Source organism: Micropterus salmoides, unplaced genomic scaffold (genome assembly GCF_014851395.1).
Source record: "Micropterus salmoides isolate LMB-PRFRI ecotype aquatic unplaced genomic scaffold, ASM1485139v1 Ms_hic_scaffold_2, whole genome shotgun sequence".
Classification (NCBI taxonomy): Eukaryota; Metazoa; Chordata; class Actinopteri; order Centrarchiformes; family Centrarchidae; genus Micropterus; species Micropterus salmoides.
In genome coordinates, this window is record NW_024041150.1 from 54,465,459 (window position 1) to 54,484,189 (window position 18,731).

Genomic DNA, 18,731 nt, shown 5'->3' on the forward strand with positions numbered 1-18,731 from the left:
TTTTAATCGGGTGGAGCTAGAAAAATGAATGCGTGCCAACGCGGACCATGATTGGCTATAAAACGCATGATTGATACGTTAACAATATTACATTTTATACAGCGTTGCTGATTCATCATTTAGCAGACTGGAATTTCCTTAATGAATAATAAAGTGCTCGAATTCTCCTCCAGCCTGTTCATTCATTTTAAACAGCTACAGGCCTGTTTATTCAGCTGGAACCTGACGGGACTAAATGCCAGTGACAATAACGTAAGATGAAAATATTAATCGAACAGATTAGACACATTTTAGGCTCCTCATGGACCTGTGATTGTAAAGCCACAGTCCGACTCAGTAGGCCTATACCTATTAATTATTTTTTGCAATTTAAAATGTGTCTAACTGAGTGTGAAGTTTTAGACGTCTATGTTCCATTAATAAAATCTTGCTCATTTCGTATTTTGTCATAGAGTTGAACATGACAGTTTTTAAAAAAAGATGATTTCGATGTTTCTAAAGACGTAACTGTGTTCCAATATGTGCTTTGATATCGACAGTATGAATGAGGAAATGTCACTTTTGTCACACCGCTTCCAGCTCCGCAGGAGAGGAGTCGGAGAGAAACTCAGCGTTAGTTGAAGTAAACCTCCTCCCGAGCAGGTTAGGTTGCCGGGGTTACAGACCTACAGTTAATCTGATCTCGCTCTCTGAAACCGAAAACCCAGAGTTTCCTTCATCTCGGGCTCAATTTACTTAGAGTTTTCACTAAACCCGCTTTCTGAAACAGGGCCCTGCAGATTCAAAGCTTGTATTTGTTGTGCATTTGCTGAACAGTCAGTTGCACACACCAACCATCCTCCTTTCTCAAGCCTGCAGACGTTGCACCTCATAGTAAGCTCAGTCGGTACATTAATATTGGATTGGTTCTATTAGGTTAATAAAATAGAGGAAAACACAGTAAGGTTTGTGTGCTTATAACTTCAGTTTACCGATTGCCATTGTAACAGAAAACAGAAAAACCTCCCGCAATGAATAAGATGTGAACCTGCGACCCATAGAAAATCTACTTGTAAGGCGGCCATTTCAGCATTGAGCGTATTGAATCACTTTATCAGCTAAGGTAGGGAAGCTCATCCTTGTGTTGGGTTGGATTAATGTGGTCTGTTCTTGTTATTTACCTCATAGTAAGCTCAGTCGGTAAAATAGAGGTTAGGTTTGTGTGCTTACAACTTCAGTTTACTGATTGCCATTGTTGGCTGGATGTGGATGTCGAGTCGGCCGACTGTTCCAGATATTTGGATGCTAGATATCTGGCTGGCGTCTGCGATGTGTCAGAAATGTGTCGGGAAGCCGTTTTGAAGCGTCCTTGAGTAGTTCACACATGACGACTGGCGACCGCCGATCGATCTCTGATTTACCCCTGATCACAGCCTGACGGTCGCCGAGCGGCAAATCGGGCTTAAAACTGTGTGGTGTGAACTAGGCTTTACTCTAAGCTAGACCTGTCTGACCTTTCCTTGTTACATAAACAAAGCACCTTAAGAAATCTTCTCAACAGTTCTCTAAAGGCTTCAACTACTCGTGTAAATGTGCTGTTATTTAACTGCAGTGGAGTCTTTTCTCTGATGAGCTGATGTTGATATGGAAGTTGTTGATCAGTGGAGTCTGACAGAGGCAGAAGGGTCTCCATCGTTTTCATAGTTCACCACACCATCATCTTCATCTTCATCATTATTCACCTGTGAAACACAAACAAACCCTCACTCTGACACACTTTAACTGACAGCTTTCACATCACTGACCCACATTTAAAGGGGCATTATGTAGTTTTCAGCGGCCACTAGCGCTGCGGTTCTAAGATTGCAACCAGGCGTGAGCTCGTACGCGTGCTCGCTTGAAGTCATGAGCGAGCAGAATCCAAAACACAACCACTGTCATACAGAAATCCTGCAATAAACGCAGAAACACCAGCATGCAGGCTGCGGCTTTTCACTCAGACATGTTCAGGCTCTGTTACTTCAACGTTCCCGTCTCAGAGGCAGCTCAACACCGGCGCCGTAACGTTACTTAATTCAGCAGCGAGCTGCATATCGGCACAATCCTCCCGAAAAAAGGCAGAGTGACAGCGACTATAGACAGACAGGGAGAACAGACAGAGCTGGAAACTCAGGTAAACTCCCACTGCAACGTTACAGTAATAGTTTTATCAGCTGCAGGTTGAACTAATCCGTGCTCGTTACATGATCACGGTACATTTACTGCATTTAGCCAACGTGCTACATCGTTAGCTCGTCTGCTGCTTTCAGTAACTATCTTTACTATCTGTGAATCTGTCACCGGAGGCTCAGCAGTGTCAGCACAGCTACATGTACTGGATAATAATGAAACGGTTAGTGAGCTGGACTGAATGTTATAACGAGACTGTGTCACACTTTATAACAGTCAGACCGCAGTCAGTAACTTTACTGTAACTAGTGTTAGTGGACGGCTCTTCCTTCCTCTGGGTTGTTGTGACCGGTTTGTTGCAGTGTTTTATGTTATGTGGGTCACGTTAGTTACAGCGACTGAGAGGTGGAGAAGCTGTGTACCTGAGTATTGGTAAAACCAAACTAAACATAAACTGAATGTTACGAAACAAACAGCGGCAAGTCCGAGCTACTGTAGCGTTAGCTGGCTGCATCACTATAGGCTACCTTTAGTAAACAAATCGCTCCACATTAGCTTTTTGCCGTTACATCCTTTCTTGCAGGCTAAATCAACAGTGGTACACAGGATAGAATTAACATGTGTGGCGTTAGTTGGTGAAGTAATGTGGAAAGTAACGTTATATAACTTTGCACAGGATAACATTAGCAACTGCTCGGCGGTAGTAGTGTTGTGTCGTTCAAAGAACGTTTCGTTCATAAGACCTAATCGTGTGTATGACTCAGGAGGAACGGGTTGTCTCAGTGACTGATTTGTTCATTTTCACGCACGCGTGAAGGATCTTGGACTCTTCGGTTCACTCGTCACACGGCAGCTGCATGGGCTCCGTCAGCACAGGAAACAGAATTGATAAGTTCACGACTCATAGCAACTGTTGGTCTCTAGGTTTGAGTCGTCAGAAAGCACGTTCAAGTCACAAATAGGAAACGAAAAACTGGAATTCGTAAGGAAGTTATTTTGTGTTTTACGCTTGATAAACAAGCAGCAACGGGTAGGCGACGGCGGTACCTGATTTAGGCTAATGTAGGCTTATGAAGATGAGCTTGAACAACAACTAACAAGTTAAATGGGTTTTACGTTAGTGTTTTGGGAAATAAAAAACGAGGCTCGACTTGCAGTAGGCTACACAGTGTAACTCACTGAATGCGTGTGTGGGGACAGGAATGGGAACGCCTCCGAACTTGCCTGAGAATGTTTAAGATTTTTCTGTATCAAAGTAATTCACTCACAGTGGTCAGTACATCCAATGGTACATAGCACAAATTAACTGTCTTCGGTTAATTCGGCTAACAGTATATGAACAAATGATTCACGGATTGAAATGTTTGGGTCATTTATTGTATCCTATTTCAATGGCGCACCACGCTGAGATCAGGATTTGGCAGCAGGGGCCCGCTCACATAGTGGCATCGGCAGCTACCAGTGGCATTTCAGGTGGCAGCTTGAGATGCCGCGGCATCTGCCGCTGATTGTGTACGTTAGGTCGCCACCATAGACTGTATATAATCATTATTTTGGCCAGATGATCTATATTAGGACATTTCTGATGTGTCTGTTGCCTGAGCTGCTAAGAAGCTGACAGCAGAACCAGGTTAGAACAGAATGAAGAACAATAAATGCATCTGTATCGGTAACCTGGATTTAAAACGGTTAACAGAGACACAAACTGGACTTTCATTTAAATACTGCCACCTGCTGGTAGAAAGGCGAAACATATCTATTACTATGAAAACCACATTAAATATGAATTTAATATTAAATATAGTGCTAACAGTAACAACTCTGCACACACAATAAATACCTAGGTTAAACTACCAGCTGTATTGCACCAAACAATGCGTTCATTAAACGTGACTCTTGCTGTTTACATGAAGAAATGCACAATATTATATATTGCATAATAAACTACTGTTGCTAACATATTTCTCTCGGTCCAGGTTTATTGATTGATTGATTTGAATCAGCGGCAGATCTCACAGTAAATCAGTGGCGACCTAACGTACACAATCAGCGGCAGATGCCGTAGCATGGTAACGTTACATTGCAACCAGAAATCCCACACAAACAACGGCAGGTGCCTGAGTGAATCTGTGGCATGTCGGTTTCACCAGAAATACACAAACAGCGAAAGGTGCCGTGGCATATCAGGAAAAATCTGTGGCATCTCAAGCTGCCACCGGAAATGCCACTGGTAGCTGCCGATGCCACTGTTTGAGCTAGCTGTCTCTCTGATTTGGAGCAGCCAAAGCTCGTATTAAAACGCAGAACTGATGAGCATTTACTGATAAAGAGGATAGCAGAGGAGAGTGGGTGCCTCGTATTTTACTACAGCCTACAATATAGGAAGGATGGATGTGAATGAAGTCCATGCCTTAGGCCTGCTGTGTTGTGGGCAGAATATTTCCACTTCTACTCTTCCTGCGGCTCGGCCGACAATAAATTCATGTTTTCACAGTATTGTCGGAGTTAGATCGTCACTGTTTAAAAGTATTCCCGTGTCATAGTGTCTAGGGAGTCAATATTGCCGAAGTCTCGAGAAAAAACCTTGATAAACATGTTCTGGTGTTTTTAAGATCGCTCAAGGTAACCAGTTGTTTTAGATCAGCCCAAACAAAGTGTTACCTGGATGATGACGTGACTGGACGACAGTAATCTATGATTGCTCGGTTAGTTTACAGCTAACGTGGGGAGTTTGAAGTAGATGTTACCTTTTGCTCAGGTGAGTTCGAATCCAGCTTGACGCGATTTTGTAAAAGTCTATTTTATTTCATTTCTTTTTTCGTATGTCGCTGTAATGTAGTGCTCACTTATACAATCATGATCGCCGCAGTAGATTAAATATGGGACTTGAAACTCGCCAGGAACATGTTTGTGAATGTGTGATGAATCTGGGGATGGAGTCAGTCTGCAGCTGCTGCACACAACACGAGCACGCGTACGCCAACCAGTTAGTTTGAACACCAGTAGGGCTACAACACCGGCGAGCTAACGTGACTTTCTCTGTGTTTCTCCAGCTTTACTAATGCTCACTTTGTTCTTACTCGACATCATCTGAACCTGTTTGGTCTGATGGGCTTCAGCACATAAACCTTTATTGTTGTTTTGTATCCTTACGTGGAGCCTGTGTTTTGCTGTGCGCCGGTTGTTTTATGGTGTTAGTGGACTGCATGTCGTTAGCTGCCGTGTTGTCGCTGTAGTACGAGAGAGGCTCGGGAGCGCGCAGGGCTGAATCCAACCCGGAGTCCTCACATTAAAAGCACAATAGTGGCTGACGCAAGCAAAACAAGCAAAACAAGCGTGTGCTTCATTTCTGAGTGAGTTTTGAGCCCACTGACAATAAGGCAATGAAAATTTGATTTATTAAAATCAAAAACTTACATATAGCCGCTTTAACACAAGGAGATAAGAAATAATCTGACAGCACCTGAACGCACCATCAGTTACTGTTACGTTTCTGCCACTGAGAGAGGAAGTGGTTTTGTGGTAACGAAGGACACGCAGAAGGAAATTAACTTATTAATTAAAGTAAAATAAATAAATATATTACATGTTCCTGCAGCTGACTGACCAGAGAGGGAGTGTTTATGTGGTACCCCAAATCCAAAATGTTCCTCCCAGTTTACTGCTGATGTTTTGAAACTGAACACAGTTCACAGTTGAGTCAGCAGACCCTGAACGCACCATTAGTTACTGTCTGATCTGATCTTTATCTGACTGGCTGCTGGACAGATTGCATTGGAACTAGATTTATAGTAGTACAGTAACGTGGACGTTGTTTTTGAAATAAAACTAAACTATCTGTGTTGTTTAAAGCTGCTAGAGGTTAAGTGAGAAAATACTGCATGATGTGATGTAATTTAGGTGAACTGACCCTTTAATCTGGAATAATGTTCAGTTTGTATTGACACTGTGTCAAAGACGTGTTGATTCAGATCTATGGCGTCTTTGGAGGCTGTAGTTTGTGTTGGTGTTGTACTAAATGTTGTATCTAATATTTGCATCCATTAATTTTTTATTGTAATATTCTTTATTTTAATTTTTGCAATGAATCCTGTGAACTTTGCTGCTACGGCCACTTCAGTACAACTCAGTGAGTCCTGTTTCTGTTTGTCTTCTTCTATCTATATCTACACTTCAGAATGAAGAACAGATGTCACAAACACTGGTTTGCTGTGTAAAGTACCAACTGTAAAAACATTATAAACTCACTGTGTTTTCATCCATCTGTGTTTTTGTCCCTGAAAAGAAAAGAGAAAGAGTCGACTTTAGTTTCCACAGTGAAAATCCAGCTTTATCAAAACTTCCTGTTTCTGAGTTTCATCTGTGAATGTTCTCACCTTTAGTTCTTGTCCAGATGTTGACTGCCACAACAATTATTATGAGTGCTGCTAAACCCACAGACACAATGATGAACCTCCAGAACGATTCTGAAAACATTAGAAACATTTTGACTGCACAGTTCAGTTCTGTTTGAAATCCTGCAGCTAAAGTAGCAACGAATCACAGACTTTCATCAGCTCACAGTTTTCCCGCATGTCTTTGCTAACTGTGAATGTAGTCGTCTGATTTGTGAGCAGCAGTGGATCTTGTGGATTGAGCAACAACAACTGAGTGAGACTGACTGAATAAGAGAATATCTCCACCCACAGCCGAGCGTCGCTCTGACATTCAGACTTTAGACTCCAGAAGAGGACAGAGAGAGAGAGAGAATGTAATCACTTTCTATTTTCTGATTTATACTTTGATGACTTTAAATCAAGAAATAAAATCAATAAAAAGTTTGTTTTAGTTCAGTATGGGAGAGAAAGAGGCTGACAGGAAGACAGAGAGACTCTAGAAAGATGAGTTACTACCTTGAAGTTTTGTTGAAGTATCATTGGTTGTTGATTTTGTGTTTTCAGTTGTTGTTGTTGTTGTTGTTGCTGGTTTAGTTGTTGTTGTTGTTGTTGCTGGTTTAGTTGTTGTTGTTTAGTTGTTGTTGTTGCTGGTTTAGTTGTTGCTGGTTTAGTTGTTGTTGTTGCTGGTTTAGATGTCAGAGATATTGCGAGAGAAAGAAAACAAGAGTAAAGTTCATCACTGTGAAAAGTCATCAAATAAACAAATGTTTTGGTGGTTTTAATCATCTTGAACAGGGGTGTGTTTCCCAAAAGCATCGTTGCTGACTGCGGTAGCAACTTCCTTGGTTGGAACTTTGCAGTTGCGACGCAACTGTTTCCTAAAACCCTAGTTGGAACTACGGAGGTAACTAAGTTGGTAACTTACACGGTACGAACCATCGTTAAGCGACGCAGGTGTTCCCTGAAACCATAGTTCAGACGAACGTTCGCACCAACTGTTGTTAAGTTGCATAGTTGGAACTACAGCTCCTGACCTGTGGTTAGAAGCTTAGTTCACGGTGACTACGTCACAGAGAGCAGAAAATGCAGTGTTAGGAGGTGGATGTGATGTGTTTTAAGCAGGGAATGTTAGATAATCCTGCTGTACAAACATGTTTAAGGTCAATTTTTAAAACAAATGTATTTGTAAAAGTACTTTTAAATGTATTTGTGGGGTCATGGGTAGGGTTGCATTGATTCAGTAGGCTACTAAGTATCTCAGTGTAGACCATCTACAAACAGCAGGTGTTTTTCTCACAGATTACCCGTCTGCTCACAATAACTTAATTTAATATTAGTCACCCAGTACAAAGGTTAAAGGACAAAACGGAGAATGTAAAGACAAGACTTTTAATATTACCTACATGTATACGTTTCTGGGCCTCTGGGGAAGATGGGTGTTCTCTAGTCTTCATTACAAACATAAAAAGGGACAGCATAAAATCCATGAAAGTACTGTAATGAATAAATCCCTGAGAGTTTTCGTTGCCTTTATAACAAAGATAAATAGAGAACTCACGGGAGTCGTATCTGTCTCAATAGAGAACATGCGTAAGCTCAGACACTTAGCGCACTGAGCTGTTCTCAAAACCTAGATGTCAGATGCCAAGGGATTCATAATAGTGTTACAGTGTTGACACAAAGATACTAAACCTATTTCACTAAATGTCTTGGAATCGCTAATAGTTCTTAATTTTTTCTTCTAAGTTATAGCCGATATTTAGGCTAAATAAAATGATTAGGTTATATATTATTTATATTGTTGATTTCATTAACACTATTGTTGATTTTCTTGTTATTGCCGGTACGACAATAATATAAAAAGCCTAAATAATAAGTTAGCAAAATAATGTCACTTAATATCGGTCACAACTGACATATTTAGGCAGAATATGACGTTTTGTGAGTTTCGTGCTGTGAAAGTCAGACGAACACACCTGGAAACATGTTAGTTCGACCTACGTTGGCTCAAACTAATTAGTTCAAAGTATGACAGTTTAGGGAAACGGTCGTATTTCAGATGTTTGTTTGTGTAACGATGCATCGTACCAACATAGTTCAACGTTACCTTACGTGGTTGTTCGGGAAACACACCAGCTCAGCATATTCTCACCTGTTTTCTCACCTGAGGACTGAGGGCTGAAGGTGAACAGCTGCACTTTTCCAGAGTAACCATCTGTCACTTCACACTTCAAGTTAGACTTTGATTTGTAACTAAAATGAGAATCCAGGAAAGACACAGCGGCGTAGCAGACAGACTGTGATGTCTTCATGTCTTTGTTATCTTTGTCCACATCTTTACCCTCATACAGCCACTTCACTGTGTGACTACAGAACTGTTATATTCGACACAGAGCAGGTTAACGTCACCTTATCAGCGTCCTTACGTTCAGTCACTGGTGAAGATGGAGATATTGTGAGAGAAAGACAACAAGAGTAAAGTTAACTTCATCACTGTGATCATAATTATTGTAATGTTTCAGTATATTGTTCTAACAAGACAGTTTGAGCTGAAAACATTATGATGGAAATACTCACTGTAATAACAGACAGAGAACCTGAGAGTCTGGAGCTTGTTGTCCTGATATGAACTGTTGACAGTAATAACGACCAACATCCTCGACTGTGACCTTCTTTATAACCAGAGAACAGTTCTCTGTAACACTCAGTCTGTCTGATTTAGATTTGGCTTTTCACCAATCTGCCAAGTTCAACAGCTCTACTGCTGATCTGTTTCCTGAACCATGAAGAGCCATGTAGTATTTCACATTTTGCTGACCGTCTATCACATTTTCACAAGGCAAAGTGACGTCATCTCCAACTCTGACAGTGAAGGAGAGGGGAAGTTTTTCAGCTGCTGCTGTTGAGAAAATGATGAAAAATAAAGTGAAATGAGAAAATGTCTGTTATGTTCATAGTTAGTGACGATTATTTCTTTATCCTTAGTTTCCAAGAGTTCACTAAACTCACCACATTAGAAACAACAGATTTGGTTTTCTTAGTTAAATCAAATGTAGCTAATAAAGAATCTTTAATAATATTGATCAAGTTATTTTTTACAATGTGCCTTCCATTTATATATGTGATATATGTATTCTTACCTGTAAACTGAAGCACCGCTGTAAGAAATAAAGAAATCCATTTGAACTCAACCATCATGATTCTCTGAGTCTCTCCTTCTTCTGTCTCTTGTTCTCGTGCTCAGAACTGTCTGAGTTTCTAAACTAGTGCTTTAGTAGAGAGACGCTGCAGCTACTTCCTGTGGTTAGGATGATGTCACTTCCTCATAGTGACTTTTAGTCTGTTTTAGATTTCAGTCTCTCTGAATTTCTTGTACAATTTTCACTTTTACATTTTTGAAATGTAGTTTTCTCTCATCCACAGTGACTGACAGAGACCCCAAATTCTTGATCAGCAACATGAGATGCAGCCATCAGAGTTCACACTTTGTTCATTCAGGTCTATTTGTGACAATGACGTGTTTCACCAAGCGAAAAGAAGAAGAAGAGGAAGCTGAAGGTGTGAAGATTGTTAGTTAAGATAAATGTTTGCAATGATGCAACTTGTTTTCTTCAGATAGTGTTTATTAGAAAACAGACAGGATCCATGGTGATGTTTGACAGCACACATGAACAGACAGGTGAAGAGTCAAACTCCTCTCCCACCAGAATCTGACTCCTGATGTCCATGGTGCAATATGGTGATACTGTAGCAGCTGCTGAAGAACACAGATAAGATGATATTTTACTGCTCTGAGATCTGCTGGTTCCTCATTTTATCTTTGCAGCTCTTTTTTTTAAGATTAAGGAAACTCAGCAGAAGTTGAATCAGGAAGACATCGTTCATGCTGACTCTATTTCTCCCCCGCCCCCTCTCTTCCTTTTTTCTGCTTCCAACTCCGTCATTAGATTGAGGGCGTTCATTCTTTCAGTTAAACCAATCAGAATTTGCCACAACCTCTGTGAGCCAATCATATTGTTGCTGTCAGACTTTCAAACTGTCTTTTCTCTCCTGGAGGACCCCGACCAGATAAAAGACTGCAGCATCACTCCAGCTCCAGGCCTCCCTCCCTCTCTCGCTCCAGCAGCTGGTGGATCAAGCAGTCTTCAGTGATCCCACTGAGCCCTTCACATCCATTCTGGTTCTGGCCTCTGTGGTCACAGCCCCTCCACCAGGTAGGCCATACATCCCTCTCACATTTCTTAAACTCTCCTGTTCCTTTTCCTTTTAATTCCTCTTTAAGCCTCTTTTTCATTTAAGTCTCTCCTGACTGAGCTGAATAGGAAGTGTTTTGGTGAGAATGTGGACATGAGACAAACAGGCGTTTATCAAATTCTGATGAAAACTACTTTAACCCCTGGATGTCCTGGTTTTGGTTGTGAGTTTGGTGATTTCCTGTTTTCTTTTGTTAAATCCTTCCTCGTGGGTCTTTGTCAGTTCACTTCCTGTCCTTGAGTTGATTTTTGTTTCCACCTGTGTCTCGTTTCCTCCACCTCTCTTGGGTATTTAAGTGTGTGTATTCCTTTTTGTCTAGTGTTGGCTCGCCTGTGTTTTACAATAAGCACGCCATTTGTTTTCACTCTGGAATTTGGGAGTTTTACCTGGCTAGGTAACTGAAAAATGTTCAAATCCAGGTTTGTTGTTTCACATGTATGACTACTACTTTATTGAACGCAGATTACATTTCATTCACAGTTAACATGAGCTAGAGGAAATGAGATGTTTGCTAAGAAAAGAGTAAGTTGAAAGTTAAAACTTGAAATGATAAGAATTATGAATTAGAGATGATAATGCAGACTGTATTTTATGATAGTGTCTTTGGTTCTGGTTCAGCATTGTGTGGGTCTGACTTTCTACAATACTTGGTGACTCCTGTTTGTGGCACCCATGAACTGGTGAACTTGATTCATCCTCATCTACAGACTGCAGACATTACGTTAAACAAACAAGGAGATTGTAACTTTGTAAAGGTGCTTACAGACCAAAAGCGAAGTGAGCGTTGTGGGCGCTGCGTTTACATACAAAGTCAATGCAAAGACACAAGCGCCACGATTCCTGTCGGGCGTGCGAAGCGGGCGCTGCCGGCAACGAGAAGGCCTTTGCGTGCATTTTCAACTCGAGCGAGAAAGTCGCTTGACACTACGTCGCTGTAGCCTATCAGCGTTGAGATCATCCTGACATCACCGATGTCTTCAGAGCGTTGTGTGGAGAGGGCCGGGCAGAGCGGGGGATTGAAATGCCGCTGGCCGGCAGAGAGCTGCTACACTTGGAGAAGTCGAGGACAGAGCAGAGAGCAGCGCTGCAGCTTTTGGACAAATAAACACCCGCGGTCGGTTTGGATTACACTCTGACAACTACGCTGTTTACCCGTAGGAGGAGCTCGGAGTAAACTGCTTTTATTAAATTAGCTTTTCACTTTAGTTTTGGGGATGGCAACATTGATTTATCTTCACTGGAGCTTCTCAGCAGCTAGCTTCCATGCACATCTGGTTTCACTGTTGTTGTTAGAAGGGGTGATGGAGCAGTGGCTAAGACACTTGCCTTTGGTTCAATCCCCCACTGTGACCCATCCACCATTGTGTCCCTGAGCAAGACACTTCTCGTTGCTCCAGAGGCGTGCGACCTCTGACATATATAGCAATTGTAAGTCGCTTTGGATAAAAGCTAAAATAAATGAATAAATGTAAATGTTGTTAGCGTCGGTTGGCACCCAGAGCTCTGTTGGACTAATACTTCATATTTATATAAAAAACAGAAAACACTGCATTACTTGGAGAAAAGAAAGCGAGGAAGTTGAACTACCTGGTGAGTTCAGAAAATATGTGTCTGTAACTTTATTCCAGCTATCGTTGTACTTTACTGTGAACAAGTTAGCGTAGCATAGCCCTGATCGATCCAAACTCCATTCAGAAAACAAACCTTTTAGAAGTTGTTGTCCTGCTGACTTGCTGTCAGACCTGACAAAGCATGAATTCATATGTTTAACAAATCTGCATCATATTGTTGTTATTTCAGCATCAGTTTGATCCGTTTACTGCAATTAAATCCCAGCAAAATGTTTACATTGGTTTCATACAGCTGTAGTAATGGTGAGTTGTAGTATAGTAGGGGGGTTGTGGAGGGGGTTTGTATTTAATTATGTACTATAATGTATGTGTATGCACTTTCTAAAACTTATCTGGTAGTAAAGATAAAAATAAGTTTGACGATTGGAATTTTGTGTCTATGATGAGATTCCTGAAGGGTTGGGGCGTTCAGCTTAGTTCGATATAGGGCCCTCCAGATCCCTTTTGCCTGGGGCCCCCAAAGTGCCTTGAAACAGCCCGGCCCGGGAGGAAACCGGGAGAGGGCAATGAAACACGGGAGTCTCCTGTGAAAATCACGAGGGTTAGCAAGTATGAGCGAACCGGAGCTAACCTCTATGGCTCCTCGTTTCCTTCTGTACGACAGCGTGCTGCGTATGACGTCCTTTTATTCTTCTGCGCATGCGGGTCACTTGCAGGCCGGGGCCAGTTCACACTTCAGTCTGATATGGGCCACGTGTAAACTAAAAGGTCTGCAGTGTGAACGTAGCCTTTAAGTCCACGTGAGGAAAGTTCAAGACAGGATATTAGAGTCAAAATACGCAAACCTACGTAACTTCAATGAAAAATCAAAATAATATTGTCTTTGTATAAAGTTTCACACAGGAACCTGAACGGGCCTGAGGCTGGTCATGAGTGAGACAAAAAAATCTATAGACAGAGGGTGTGTGCGTGTGTGCGTGCGTGCGTGTGTGTGTGTGTGTGTGTGTGTGTTGGTTGTTTTTGTGTCTACAGTCTGCATCATTGTGATCATGATTTCATATATCACATTGTGACTCTGACATAAAGCATATTTGGATTTGAATGATTAAATGTCTAATTGAAAATCTAAATAAAGAAACTAAATTGTGTGTTTATTCTTTTGGGTCCTAATACACATCACAGAGTCGCATTAATATTTCACACATAATTTAACATTTTAGACCTTTTCCTGAAATCTACTAGGGTCATATCTTCTTCACTCATTACTTTGATGTCAGGAATATTATTTATTTTTCCATAGATATTATTGAGTTTAAGTGGTTTTGCTCAGGGGCGTTGCTTGACATAAAGCTCTACTGGGGCACAGATCCCCTCATTAATTTTTGATTTATGAAATGTGTCAGTATGTGCCTCACCAGCTTCCCTTGCTAAGCATTAACTCAGTCCTCCATTAGGGTCTGAGCTGCTTGTATCTGATGCTGCCTGTACATCTCTGGCTGTGCTTTTACTGGCTGAGGCTGCCTGTATTTCACCTGGGTCTGTGGACTTTCTAAAAACTTCTGTGTTTCAGCTGTGTGCTGGCTTATGATCCAGCATCTCCTCTGCAGACAAACTTCAGCATAGCCCCAGTAAATAATAAATCAATACTTGCAAGATATTAATGTTATCAGCTGCATCAAAAACGTTGCTAGGATGTGTGAACTTCTCTGGGACGTTGGCCCAGGTTTGGACAGGGCAGACCAGAAAGGGTTAATGCGAGAGGATGTTTGTGTTCAAACAGTGGAAAAACAGTATTGCTGCCAGATTTCGGGAGCGATTGATTGCTTCTTATGCGAGAAGACGTAGACAACAGGAAGATATGTTCTGTGTATAAAAATGTGTAGATTCAGACTTGATCCTCTGTCTTTTTACCATTTCATAAACACCATGCTGTGTGAAAGGTTCCCTCACTTCCTGTACTTTATCGATCAGAATTTAGACGATGTCATAATGTTGATGATGTCATAAACACCGTTCTGAGGGGAAAGTGATGTCACTGCCTGCTTCCACATTCTGAAGATCAAAGCCACAGAGTGAACACATTCTGAAACTTCAGCTCCTCAGTCTAATCAATCATTTACAACTGAGCTTCGTGTACAGAGCCCAGAAAAACAAGCGGTGGTTAACACAGTCGTTAAGAGAGAAGAAAAATGAGCTGCATCGAGGAAACGGTCCCTTCTGAGAAGTTCTTTGACAATCTGGGCCAAGAACAAGCAGATATATCTGACCAAGAAATCAAAGTGGACTTGGATGCAGTCATTCAACAACTGGAAGCAATAGATCTCCAACTGCAAAGGTACGCTAGACAATATGAGAAAAAACAACTAGCAGAGCTCCATGAAAATAGCCAAACTCAAAAAGAATTGGATGCAATGTCCAACGCTATGCAAGTGGCGAAAGAAGCCATTTTGAACGCCAATGAAGCTTTGCAAAAAGAACGTCAGGAGCTACACAATATGACACATGATAAATCCTTTGATGAGAACTATGATAAAGTCAAAGCAGAGCTCTTAGCAGCAAGCCAGCAAAACGAGGCGTTGAGACAAGAAATTCAGGAGCTCAGGAGAAGACCCCAAAATGAAGCATCTTTGGAGGAATTGTGTAATGTCATTAAGGAGGAAACAGAGGCCATGAGGCTCCAAAATGACAGCATACAAGAGGAAATCCAGGAGCTCAAAGAAAAGCGTAGAAATTTAACTGCTCTGGATGAAACGTATGACACACTGAAAGCAGAGAAAGAGGCGATAAGCCAGCAAAATGACGACCTGAGACAAGAGATTCGGGAGATATCCAAAGATCTCCGATATGAAAAGGCTCTGCGGGAAATGAATGAGCAAATGGAAGTTTCAAAAGTGACCATCAGCCAGCAGAACGCAGCACTGAAAGAACAACGCCAGAAGCTCTACAAAGATTATGAAGATCAAAAGATTTTCGGTGTCATGTGTAGGGAGAAGTTGCACAACATGGGATTTATGTGCAGAGAAAATGAAGACATCCAAATAGACATTGAGGACCTTACCAGTAGGATCCAGAACAGAAAAGCCATGAAAGACAAATATAAAGCCCTGAAAGCAGAAGAAAAAGTTGTCTCTGCAAAACAAAATGAGCTTCTTAAAACACTTGCAACGCTCCACTCAAAGTTTCGAGGTATGAAAGAATATGAACGCAAGTGTGGTCCGCTGAGAGAGGAGATAGGAGCCTTAAGACAACGCAACGATGAACTCCATCAAGAAATCCAACAGTGCAGTGAGGAGATAGAAAACAAAACTGTTACAAAGGCAATTTATGACTCACTGAAAGGAGAGAAAAAGAATCTAACGCACAGAAATAAAATCCTGAAAAAAGAAATTCAGGAGGTGGAGAAAAGGCTTGTAAAGGAACAAGCTTTGGTAGACAGGAATGATGTCGTGAAAGAAGAAAACGAAGCCTTGATCCAACAAAACCACACATTACAGCTGGAGGTTGAAGAGCTCTACGGCAGACTGCAAAGTGAAAAAATACTGGAGGTCCTGTACAAATCGCTGACAACGGAAAAAGATGCCACGAGTCGAAGAAATGATGTACTTCGACGAGAGGTCCAGAAGCTCAAAGAAAAGCTGAACAGTGAAAGAGCTTTAGAAAGTGCACGCAATGCAATGAAGGCTGAGAAACAGAAGGTCGACCGAGAGCACGCAGCACTACAGCAAGAAATTCAAGACCTGAACAGCTCCTGAAGAGCTATATGGAAAGCTGACATACATTGTTTTTGCTTTCCAAGGGAAAAAAGGGTATGGATTTAACTTCAGCCTCACACAAAAAGGTGCTGGTTTAATTTCTGGGCCTGACTCTTTTTGTGTGGAGTTGGATTTTCTCCCCTGTGTGAATGTGTGTGAGTGGTTGTTTGTTTCTATGTGCCCTGTGTTGGACTGGCGACCTATCCAGGTTGTACCCGGCCTCTCACCTAATGTCAGCTGGGATTGGCTCCAGTCGAGCATATGGATGAAACTTCAGCCTCACACAAAAAGGTGCTGGTTCAATTCCCGGGCCTGACTCTTTTTGTGTGGAGTTGGATTTTCTCCTCATGTTGACCTAAAAATACCAAACCACAAACTAAAAGAGGGGCGGCACAGTGGCGCAGTGGTTAGCACTGTCGCCTCAGAGCAAGAAGGTCCAGGGTTTGAACCTTGGTCATCTGCGTCTCTGTGTGGAGTTCATATGTTCTCCCCGTGTCTGTCCCGGTTCTCTCCGGGTGCTCCGGCTTCCCCCCACATCATAAAACATTTATTATGTAGATTCTAAATTGACCAAAAATACCAAACCACTAACTAAAAGAGGGGCGGCACAGTGGCGCAGTGGTTAGCACTGTCGCCTCAGAGCAAGAAGGTCCAGGGTTTGAACCTTGGTCATCTGCGTCTCTGTGTGGAGTTTACATGTTCTCCCCGTGTCTGTCCCGGTTCTCTCCGGGTGCTCCGGCTTCCCCCCACCGTCCAAAGACATGCAGGTTAATTGGTGACTCTAAATTGTGCTTAAGTGTGAATGTGTATGAATGGATGTTTGTTTCTATGTGCCCTGTGATGTTTGATGTTCTCCCCTCTCCACCATGGGGTTACTCCAGGTGCTCCAGTTTCCTCCCACACCAGAAAACATATATAATATGTGGATTCTTAATTGACCTCAAAATAAATAAATAAATATATCAATTAAATAACTTTGTTATTTCTGGTTATTTATTGATAAATAGTAGTTTTAAGGTGTTGTGGTATTTTTTGGCTAAAAGAGATCACATATTTCTCACACCAGCTTCTCTGCACTGGCTCCCTGTAAAATCCAGAATATAATTTAAAATCCTTCTGGTCACCTAAAAAGCCCTTAAAAGGTCAGGCACCATCATATCTGAAATAGGGTTGGGTATCAAGAACCGGTTCCAAGTTGGAACCATTACCAGACTTTCAACAGCAGTCGATTAGTTAAGAGACTGTGGGAAAGTTGGGATAAATATTTTATGGATCGTGTTATAAGTTACTTTTCTATACAAATCACACACACTGGTTGTTGGAGCAATGATGATTTCACACAGGCAGAACTGGACGGTACCTTCTGGCCTTGAGCTGCATTAGTGTCCAGCGGTCGGTCCAGCAATCTGTTCCTTTATAAAGTCCAGGTCCTCGGGCAGCACCGGGCCATGTTGCTCCATCACAGGCTTCAGGCCATTGTCGTTCACCGGGTAGTCAAACGTGGCTAGAGAGGCAGTCTCATGCTGCGACAGAAACAGACTCATTAAAAGTCTTGGAGGACTCGGTCGACTCAACATGACATTTACATGCACAGTGCTACAAAATAGATAATGTTAAATTAAACCAAAAATGTGACCATACCTTTGTGTTAATTTAATTTATTTATCTATCTTTCTTGCTGTTTTCCCCATTATCATCCCAATTCACTCAAATAAAAATAATAAATCATAATGTACAAAATTAATTGTGGCTGTTAGGGAGAACTAACCATTTGTGAGAGCTGACCTGTAATCTTGACTTCAGCTATGTGACTATACCCATATGGACAGACTCACAAAGTGGGGGTGCTGTCAAATATGGTCAAACTTGATTTTCATCCATTTAACAATTAGATATTTAAAATCGTATTACACAAATGTGATTCCCACCCTTTTAAACCCACCCGTGTGCACTCAGTATTTGCAACTTCCAATTATATGAAATACAATAATATTTTTGAAACTACAATTCCTTCTAGCAGCGCCACGCAGCTTGATACAAATTAGCATCATATTAGTAGTTCTTTTGGTTTGAATAGTACGGCTGTGAATAGGGTCATAAAAATATATCTACTGAATATATTAAATATCTTGTACAGCCGTACACGTACTTAAACTATATCAACATGGTCTATGTTAAGAAAACGTAAAGATGATCGACATTTTAGAGCTGCGTGATGTAGCGTGATAAAACCATCTGCACCACACTTATAGTTCTTCTTGTTTGCAAACAAGCAACAGCAACTATCCAATAAATCTACGTTCTTTTCCCATTAATGTATGGAGTTTACTTTCATAGGCCATTTGAGGCTAAAAAGACCTGTTCTCTTTAGGTCTGGATGCAAAGCTTACTGGTGTTTGGGCTATATATCAAAATCAAATGGTCATAAAAGGTGTATTTGTTGTCCCATCGTGGTTCACTCAAAAAACTGAAGCTTTGATTTTAATTAGGGCCCGAGCACGACCGTGCGAGGTCCCTATTGAATCTGCTCGGATTATATTTTTTTTTTTTTTTTTTTTTTTTTTTTTCTGCAAAGTAGGCCCAAATGACATGGCCTAAACATACTCGAAAACTCACCAAAATTGCAAACA

At 41.4% G+C, this 18,731-nt stretch overlaps 1 protein-coding gene across 1 annotated transcript; it reads left to right on the forward strand.

Moving 5' to 3' along the window:
* Nucleotides 1-14,538: 14,538 nt before the first annotated feature.
* LOC119912048 (227 kDa spindle- and centromere-associated protein-like) lies at nt 14,539-17,047 on the forward strand. The gene has a single exon (XM_038731022.1). It carries the CDS (start codon nt 14,539-14,541, stop codon nt 16,099-16,101), a length of 1,563 nt encoding a protein of 520 aa, XP_038586950.1. The 3' UTR covers nt 16,102-17,047.
* Nucleotides 17,048-18,731: the final 1,684 nt, after the last annotated feature.